This window comes from Neolamprologus multifasciatus, chromosome 10 (assembly GCF_963576455.1).
Source record: "Neolamprologus multifasciatus chromosome 10, fNeoMul1.2, whole genome shotgun sequence".
NCBI classification, from domain to species: Eukaryota; Metazoa; Chordata; class Actinopteri; order Cichliformes; family Cichlidae; genus Neolamprologus; species Neolamprologus multifasciatus.
Genome location: NC_140448.1, coordinates 3,399,411 through 3,409,701, shown reverse-complemented (window position 1 = coordinate 3,409,701; position 10,291 = coordinate 3,399,411). Strand labels below are relative to the sequence as shown.

At 43.3% G+C, this 10,291-nt stretch overlaps 1 protein-coding gene across 1 annotated transcript; it reads right to left on the bottom strand.

The window, feature by feature from the left end:
- Positions 1-7,571: 7,571 nt before the first annotated feature.
- On the bottom strand, positions 7,572-9,240 carry bhlha9 (basic helix-loop-helix family, member a9). Its single transcript, XM_085175389.1, has one exon. The coding sequence runs from the start codon at positions 8,973-8,975 to the stop codon at positions 8,130-8,132; it is 846 nt and encodes a 281-aa protein (XP_085031515.1). The 5' UTR covers positions 8,976-9,240; the 3' UTR covers positions 7,572-8,129.
- Positions 9,241-10,291: the final 1,051 nt, after the last annotated feature.

Below are 10,291 nucleotides of genomic sequence, written 5' to 3'. Positions count from 1 at the left end.
ACGCAGAGAGAGAGCGTCACCCTGTAACCATGGCAACCGTAACGCTGCCGCCTGGAACAACAGAACGTAGCTGTCAAACAAAACCCAAACAGTCCTGACCCGCCGTGTAATCCATTTATTTCAACAAAGTAACTGTATTCTAAATACCACCTTTTTAAACGGTAACTGTAACGGAATGCAGTTACTCATATTTTGTATTTTAAATACGTAACGGCGGTACATGTATTCCGTTACTCCCCAACACTGTCTGTAGTGCCGGTCCCAAACCTGGATAAATGGGGAGATTTGCGTCAGAAAGGGCATGTACTCTTTGCCAAATCAAACATGTGGATCATTAATAATTTCCATAGTGGATGTGCTGGGCTCAGGGTAACAATTAAGCGCCTTGAGCAGAATCAGCCCATTTACCATAACTGCAATCAAGTGTTTGGAACAACAATGACTCATTAGTCAGTATATGTTATCATCAGTGGCCAATTTGTTTATTATTAGTAGTATAAAGCAATGTTGACTTTGAACGGAGAAACCAGCCTCTCTCACTTGTCTGCTGTGACTCTCCTTCCTTTGGGCCAATTTTCTCCCGAACCCTTTGCCCTACAGACACCGTTATACACCAAACTGACCGGGACAACAGTGCCTACAAAACAAACGGATGTTTTTCACTGTACCGTCTATGGTTTTTCAGTTATTTTCAAAAATGTCACAACAAAAATCTCTCAAATCCCTATTTATGTGTATTGGAGAGCTCGAGTGAGATTAGAGTGAGACAGGCTGAAAACCTTGCAGAAAAAAATTCTCTTTAACCTGCTGCTGTGACCACAATTTTCACCCTACAGCCTTCATTTTACCCTCAAAATGTAGCTACGCTTGCCTACAGATGTATGCATTTTTAACTTGAAGCCATTTGCATCATGTTCTTCTATCCACACATGTGAAGAGCAACTTGTCTGGATGCTCACAGTTTTTAAAGCACATCAATATCACATTCGGTTCTCATTTTATAAGGCATTTTGTGAGAGGAGTGCAATGCACTTGTCTCAGAGAAAGCGCCTCCCTCATTTGAATGTCATTTGTGGATTCGTTGGCCTGTGTCTGGCCATAGACCCGCTCCCTCCCCCCAACTGTCTGTTCATGCTGTTTGAGATGTTTCAGAATGACCTTCATTAAGTCTATTTATAATAGGCCAATCAAAAACATCTATTTTGTTTTTGTTTCTTTGAGCTATTCAGAGGTGGACTTGTTGGTATGATTCACATGCTGCATAGCGCAAGTGTGCTTGAGCTTCTGGGCTCAATGGGATGTTAGACAGAAGAATTCATGGTTTCATCAATTATGTCCAAAGTTGCCCCAGACCGTCAAAGTACAACCACCATGTTTGAGATTTGATGCTCTTTTTCTGAAATGCTGATTTTGTTTTCTTTTCTTTTCTTTTGTAAAAGAAAGGCGCCACAAAAAAACAGAGACTTGGGCTATGTCCACACGTACACGGGTATTTTTGAAAACGGAGATTTTCCGTGTTCGTTTTAAAAAATAATCCCGTCCACACGTAAACACAGAAATGAAAAACGCTGCTAGGAACATGTCAAAGCAGCAGGTGGCGATATATTCCTAACCATATTCCTAACCGTGTAGAAATGTTGGCCAATCAGAAGTCTAGAAGCCTCGGTGGGAAAAAGTAAACAAAGCTGGGGCTTAGAAGCAGAACCGTCGTATGTGTGGAGGGACAGTAACTGTGTGTGTATATGTAAGCATTTAAACACTGCAGAGAGTAAAATTAACAGTAACAGTATTGTAGAAATTCATTTCACCGAAACAATAACGTGGTGCACAGTGTGACGTCAAAAAAGGCGCACATCTTTGACGCTGCGTTTTCTCTGTTTTTCTCGTCCACACGTAAATGCAAAAACAGAGTTTTCAAAAATATCCACCCTGGCCGGAGTTTTTAAAAATTTTTCAGTGTTTCGTTTTCAGTGACCAAAAACGCCGTTTACGTGTGGACGAAAGGTGCAAACGCATAGAAAAATCTGCGTTTTCAAAAATACCCGGGTACGTGTGGACGTAGCCTTGATTGTCTCAGTTTTCATTACAGGTCTGAGTTCACCTTAATAAACTGAGGAGAAAATAAATTGAGGTTACAGTCTTCCTCAGTTACTGGTTTACTGCTGTTGTGACTGGTTTTGCCTGGTTGTACTGAAACACAATCTGGATTGAAGGATAAGAATGAAACAGATGAATCTGTTGTATTTCTCGTTAGCACAAGGGGTTAGCAGACTCTCCTCGTGCATTACTGAGCCCAACACCAGAGGTTCAACAAGCCAACTCATCAGAAAGCGCGACCCCCTCCACATCAGCGCTTTCTTTTATAGCCCACCACAACACACAGCAAAGTGCAGACCCTCCAACTGCCCCTCAGATGCCCTTAGCTAAAGTGGTGGGCCCCAGATAATCTGAGCCTCGACTACTTTTGACCTTGCTCAGAACCTCAGATTAAAGAGATCATGACTTTTACAAGTTTTTTACCGCACACAAAACTTCTGGTAAACATCCTACATGAGAAGTCTGCAGATAAGATCACGAGTGGACACAGCGAGAGGCCATAACAGCCCTGTGTAAGGTCAGACACCAAGTCATTCATGTTGAAAATAACCTCAGGGCGAGAAAGAAGGAGGAGGAGAAAATGGGGTGGAAAGCTCTACATAGTTGCTCTGACCATGTCCAATGTTTCCAAGCTAGTGTGACTGTATCAAGTTCCTGCCAGAGGAGGAGATGGCTCCAGAGTAGAGCACTATGACCAAGACATCTGTCTCCAGTGTTATCAGAGGGAACATTGTTTGTGCTTCAGACTGTCTGAAGCACTAGTGTTGATGAGCATGGTGAGGCAGACTGAGTCTGAGGGAAGGCACAGGAGAGATGTGCAGCCTCTCTGACTCAGCAGACGCTCGGGGTCGACGGTATAACAATTAGATCACACGGAGGACACAAGCTATTCCTCTACACTGATGAGAAATGGAGTTTCCATCTCCGCCGAGTGTTAGTGGCGAGTATGTTTACTCTGGACTGGTGAGGTAAATGTTCTGATGTGTTGTTTGGATATGAGATTAGTTTCAACCCCTGAAGGCCTCAGAGTAGTTAAGCCCAAAGAGTTTCAGCCGAACATCAATAGTTTCAGCCCAGATCAGCTGTTATTCATGAGCTGGTAATATACTGGTGTGCTTCCAATTGCTTCCCATGATGCACTTCTTCTTCACTCACCTCTTTTCACTCTCTGCAATGACTCATTAGTTATTATTAATCTCTGCCTCTCTTCCACAGTGGCTTTTGTCCCGTGTCCCTCCCCTCATCCCCATCCAATCACAGCAGATGGCCCCGCCCCTCCTTGAGTCTGGCTCTGCTGGAGGATTCTTCCTGTTAAAAGGGAGTTTTTCATTCCCACTGTCACCAAGTGCTTGCTCACTGGGGATCATCTGATGGTTGGGCTTTTCTCTGTATTATTGTAGGTGTGGGGTCTTTACCTTACAATATTAGTTCCCTTGACATGATGGTTGTTGTGATTTGGCATTATTTGAATACAACGTAACTGAACTGCAACTGACTTTTGAGGGGACAAAAACCTCACTGAAAATATTTTTCCAAACTTGGAAGACTGACGGAAATAATTTTTGAAACAATATATAGGGGCAAATTTCAAGTTTTAGTATTTGTTAGTTTAGAAAAAACTGGGAGAACTCTTGAACAGGGATGGGCAGTAACGGTAATCCGATTACTTTTTTCAAGTAACGAGTAAAGTAAGGGATTACTATTGCAAAAACGGTAATTAGATTACCGTTACTTTCCCGTAGGAACGCTGCGTTACTGCGTTACCAAAATCGTGGTTTTTTTGCGAGAATGTCTCATGACAGTGACGTAAGCGAGTGCGACGTTCGTGACAACAGCTGTGTGCAGATCAACAATGGATCATATATCGAGTGCAGAGAGAGTATGAGCGTGCAGCGTTTAAAGCGTGGAAGTACTGACCTTACTTTAAGTTTGATTCCATAAAAAGTGACAAAAACATTAGTGTCCGTTGTGCGTGGGACACTACAGCGAAAAAAACCCCCTAAACTTCCGAGCAAGCACCGAGTAGCTACGACGTAATGGGAAATTCACAGAGAAACTCCTGTATCCTTCCACTGACCGCTGCACACCTGCACCAGGGTAAACCTCCGCCTACCCCACTCCTGCTTTACAGGTGAAAATAGAGCAACAGGACCGCTAGTCTTTGACTTTATTTATTTTCTGCTGTGTTTTACTTGCATCTATTTGAAAGAGTGAGTGTAAACACAAGAAAATATATATTTTATGTGCTGGAATGTGCAGAAAATAGATTTAAATATTAAACTAATTTCTTCCAGTCAGAGAATGTTGCATATAATTAAATTTTTGCTTGATGCATAAAGTTAAAAGATTAAAACTAATAAAACAAGTTTTAAAAAGAGACTTTTCCATTTGATCACATTTTGTATGATGATTATGTCGAAAAAGTAGAATTGGGCTGAAAGATCTATCACTTTATCACCTATTCAGGTTGTAAATCGTGTTTTTAAAAAGTAACTAAGTAATTAATTACTTTTTAAAATAAGTAACCAGTAAAGTAACGGGATTACTTTTTTGGGGAAGTAATCAGTAATTAGTTACTGATTACCTTTTTCAAGTAACTTGACCAACACTGCTCTTGAATACCCAGAGAGAACCCACACAGACACGCGGAGAATACGCTAACTTCACACAAAGATGGCGCTAACCACCGTGCCAACAGGTTGCCCAATACCTACACTGACTTATCTAAATCTTGCCGGCGGCATACACATTCTCTTGTCCTCTGGCACATTCACTTCCTTCACCTTGCACCACAGATGTCATAGCGCTGCGTGTGTGTGTGTTGTGTTTGTGTGCGCGCACCTGTTTGTGCTCAGGGAGCAGAGGTGTGCGCAGCATGTAGAGCATCAACATGTAGCTTCTCTCCGAAGGCTGACTCATCCCTATATATCACGCAAACACACCCTCAAGTCTTGGCATCATTTCTTCTGTGTTTGCTTGTTTTCCTTTCCATCAGTCTGGCAGCAGAAGGTATCACGGAGGTGGAGCGGTCTTAAAAAAAGATGCATCACTGACAGGCTCACATGGTGAAGAAGTGAGGTAAATGCACAGGTGAGTCACAAGTAAACATGAAATGCTAACTTGTTATGACGTTTGTTTTTTTAAAGTCTGTTGGATTCTGTTGTTTCCCACAAGATGTGTAGCACTAGTCCACAACCTGTGGTCACTTATACTGTTTATGTTTAACTGTTTCATCCACAAACACTTCCTCAGAGTATTCAAACCAACAGAAAACTGACGCTAAACACACAAAACAGAATAGAAGTTGAAAATAAACTTTTTTTTCTAGGAATAGAAAAAAAATAGAAAAAAATCCACACAAACGGTAAATGGCCTGTATTTGTATACAGCTCATCCACCCATAGGTGAAGGCAAGCTACAGTTGTAGCCACAGCTGTCCTGGGGCAGACTGACAGAAGCGAGGCTGCCATATCGCGCCATCGGCGGTAGGTGAAGTGTCTTGCCAAAGGACACAACAACCGAGACTGTCCATGCCGGGGCTCGAACCGGCAACCTTCCGATTACAAGACGAACTCCCAACTCTTGAGCCACGGTCGCTCGGTCAAAAATCACACAAAGTGTTTTTGAGGAGACATTCATGTTGAAGAACAGCAACAGAAGTGCCAGAAACCAAAACATGCAAAGAATTTCACAGCGACAAAGATGCAAATGTTGTGTGTTTTTATCACATGCGTCATATAATACTGTAGATACATGTTTGGTATTAGTCGTTCATGGTTAGCTTGTCACTTCTGCAGCTGTTTGATCAAGTTGTCTCCCCAGAAACACTTGTGTTTTGTCAGGTTTTTGCTGTAAAAGACTGATAGGATATTGTCGTCACCCTGCAGTGTGGACACCCAAGTTTGTGAATGCGATAAATCGATAACGAGGCAATGCAATTAGATATTCTTACCATAGATGCATCTACTAAAAATCTTGGACTAGTACAGGTGCTAATACCATTGATATTATCTATTAGAAGGCTGAGGAGCTGCTAGTATTTTATGGGGGATTTTTTGTGAGTTTTGTTGTGTTTTTTTTTTTGTTGTGTGCTTTTGTTACCATTGTCTGTCGACAACACAAAAGCTACTAAACTAAACTTTTATGAACACAGACAACAACAGAACCCATAACAAGATAAAGCATTGACCTTAGCAGAAGATGTGCTGTCCCAGGCTTTGGAAAGTCGTAAATCTATTTCGATTATCGCTCTTTTGAACAGCACTTTTATTTGCCTATGTGGATACTCCGGATCAGTGACAAGCTGTGGTACAGCTCTTGGTAGTCTCTTGAGGACCCAAACCAGTAGGTACCCTGGCAATGAGTTAAGCGAAGATCCACATTTGTGCCAGAAAGGGAGGAGGAAGAGACATGCCGTCATCGAGGGCTATCAGCCACACTCGTCTCTCACTGGTGACTCAAGGTTTTCCAGTGATTCACGTCTGCACAGAAGCTGAACGACAGGCTCAAAGTGTAGTGACTCTCCCCCTTTTTCTCACCACCTATATCCTCCTCTTCCTATTATTTCACTCTCCATTCATCTCTTTGTCCACATTCCCTTTCCTTCCTGTCTGCTAATTGTTGCTGCACCACACCATTTATTTCTCCACTGAGCCCACAGTACTTCTCCCCAGGCCACCAATTTTCTGCAGCGTCTCGAGGCTCCTGTTGGGAGACCTCCAGGACGTTCAAAAAAAACAACCCTGAACACACCCAGCTGTACCTCCAGGCCGGTGCAGCCCAAAAGGGGATTTCACCTTGCTGATGACGGGGCACACTCTTCCTTCCTGAACCCATATAAATCTGTCGGTGGGCTTCGTCCTATGGTCTAACATTAAAGCTGTTTTCCATGACATGCTGCTCAGCAGGGGAGGGAAAGCTGTTATTGACTAATATAAGCCGGTCTAGGGCGACTTGTGTTTACTATTCACTGTTTCTGATTTCAAAGAAGATCAGCTGACCTCTCAGCGTTTGAACTGAAAGGTACAATATAAGAAGCGAATTCTTTTCAAGAGCCAATGCATACAATTTCCAACCAGCATTGCCTGATTTTTATGTGCTTTTGTTGCTTCGCCATTCTTGCCTTCAACTCGTGTTTTTATTGTGCTGTGAGTAAATAACACGCTGAGTTCTCTCCTCCAAGAAGAATGGCAAGAATGGGCTTGTACGGACGTTTCTCATCTGAGTGAAGGACCTCTGTCATCTCACACTCTGAATGGCAGAGGCTACCAGCCTTAGGCTATAATCAAACACACTCCCACAGGCATGCATGCACACACTGATGCACACACTTAATGCAAGCTTTGTGTTAGTGCAGTGTTGTAGTCCTGGGAACCATATGTATTTTCTGTTTTCTTATGAAAGGAGCCATAAAAAGAGTCATCGTCTATCATTTTAAACATTTAATTTTCAAGCTTGGAAAAAGCAAAGGAAAAGCAGCGTCTTTACAACACGAACAGACTGTACTTTTTAAAGTCAGAGAATAAATACATTAGCATGTTGAATGTTAGTCACATTTTCTTTCAGAGCGCTTTGTACTACTTGAAAGCTAGCACGCTGTATGCATAGTTACATAGCACTGTTTTTATGCTAGTCTGCCTGTTTTTATTACCAACACACCCATTTTTATTACCTTACATTTACTAATGCAACTCCAATAATTCATCTTTTGAAGAAGGGCCGAAAAAGGGGACAATTTAGCACAGCAAAAATATAATTATGTGAATTGTCATCTGTAGATCGCAAAACATTCGTTAGAATTAACATTTTCAAATTCAACATCAAAACAAAATACTTAACATATGTAACATTCTGCAGTCTAGATTGCCATTGCTCCTTTATTGATCTGTGTTCAGCTTGCAGGACTGCAATCACAGCCTTCCTGTAAGTTTCAATAACAGCAACGGTAAGAGCACAAGGTTACTCCCTCAAACCCTTAAAAAGTCCATCGGGCTTCTTCAGTTTTCAGGACTTCACAGTACTCGTGAAGCTTGTTACAGTATATCAGAGCACAGGGGGAAGCTGCTCTCCGGCTCCTGCAGGTAGCTCACCTGCCATGGAAGTCCCAGAGTCGCAGATGGCTCTGCAAAGGTGTCCATGTATCCCTGAGTGCAGGAGGCCCACATCCCCGGCTGGTATCCCAAGCCCTCATCCACCTGAGGGTATCTCAGAGGGCTGGGTGGGAGATCACAGTGTCTGTGTGAGGCATAAAACTGTCCCTCGGTGGGATAACAAGGGTAGTGTGGTGATGGGGGACATGATGGCACTGTGTTGTCTATGTAAGCATGAGGTCTGTGCATGTGAGGCGCTGGCTGTGGCTGCATCTGTTGAGAGATGGATGCGTGCCAGGGGACGTAGCTCTGATGCTCCGGACAAGGAACTGTTAACCTGGTCTGCTCGAGCCGCGACGCCCCCATCGCTGCCGGTCCCACTGACGACCTGTTGCACTCACGGTGGGCGCAGGGCTTACTGGGTGGATGAGAGTTCAGGAAAACTGAGAGAGCAGAGATGCGGTTGATGGCTCGCTGTAGTGTGGCGATCTTGGACAGCCGTTTGCCACTGAGGTCATGGTTCAGGGCGACACGGAGGGCATTGAACGCCTGGTTGTAGTCCATAATGCGTTTTCGCTCGCGGACGTTAGCGGCCATTCTTCGAGCCTTTGAGCGAACCGGTCGGTTGCGCTTCTTGGTTTGGCCTTCCTCTGCTTCGCTCGGGCTGCTGGTTGAACTTTCGTCTTGGAATGACGGCTTGGGACTTCCTTCATCTTCGCATTGGACCAGACCGCCAAGTTCAAGCTCTTCCTCGGAGAACTCGGAGCTCGCAACGCTGCTGCAGCTCATTGTGTCGGTAGTGCGTGCACCAGACGAGACAACGTGAAATCGTCCTTCTTGTAGTGCAATTTCAGTGAAAATCCTAGATGCGGTCTGCACGAGGAGCTGTGAGTGCAGGGCTCCAGCACTCCGTCGCACGCTCGCTGATGTGCTTCGGCTTCTTTTGTGGGGCTGTCGGTGTTTGCTGCTGTGCCGACAGCCCGCGTATTCTCCTGCTCTGAGTCCCCTGGTGCTGTGTGATAACTTGTGCCTCGACAAGACAGGTTTACCTGCTTTTTAAAGATCATGAGGTCACATGGTACACTCACCTGTAAAGAATGATGCACTCTCTCTCCCTCTTCAGGTTTATGGGCACCCTCAAGGCAAATGGCACTGACACGTCCTCCTCCTTCTACTCTGACTCTCCCTCACAGGGGAGTTTCAACACTTCATTGTAAAATAAAAGCAAAATGCTGCACTTTGGAAATGCTTCATACCACAGTTATTATAGTTTTCCATTTTCTGATTGTTTTTTTATTTCATTTTGTTTTCAAGGCAGTTTAGTTTAAGTTTTACTGTTTGAAACTTTTTAACTCTGTCTTCAGTATTACTTAGACTTTTATGGAGCATATGTCAGATTTAGGAAAATTAGTCCAATAAAAACACAGAACTTTGTGAGAACAGTTGACTCACAGTCTTGTAGACATGCAGCGTCTCAATAAGCACATCTATCGATGCCTCATCAGACAAACTGTCATGTTAAAAATGTTTTCAAGAGTCTAGTTTTTATTTTTACTTTATTTAATTAGTTCAATGTCAACATCTTGGCTCATTTCATTCAGCTGTAATTCACTTTTCTTTAATCACAGGCCTTCGGTCACTCTGTCTTTCACCTTTAAAAACAACAGCACGCTCAGTCTGATTGTTCCCCACAATGACTTATTTCTCTGCCCTGTACAATATGTCATTTTACATTATTTACTAACGAAGGCATATTCATTATTCATTTAAATACATCTTCTATCAAATTAGTCCCACAGATCTTCATGACAAATTGCACATTTACCTGTTATATGCGCTTCCCCATGTGTCAAGCCTGGGAAGTAAGCAACCTTCTTATCTACCTTGGGTTAGATTCAAGCTTGCAATTAGCCGTCTCTAGAGTGGCGATTCTCCTTCTCTCTGCATCTCTCTGCTCAGGCTTAAGGGCCATGTAATTTAGAGTAGCTTCCCTGGAACTTGTCCTCATAAATCAGGCCTGGGCAGCACTGGAGGACAAGAGCAGAGCGAGCCTGAGACTTCAAAGACAGAGGGAAAAAAGGGGGCAAATATTTTACAATCAGAAC

Excerpts from the sequence above, each read along its gene's own strand:
- bhlha9 (XM_085175389.1), bottom strand. The coding sequence starts at position 8,975 with ATGAGCTGCAGCAGCGTTGCGAGCTCCGAGTTCTCCGAGGAAGAGCTT.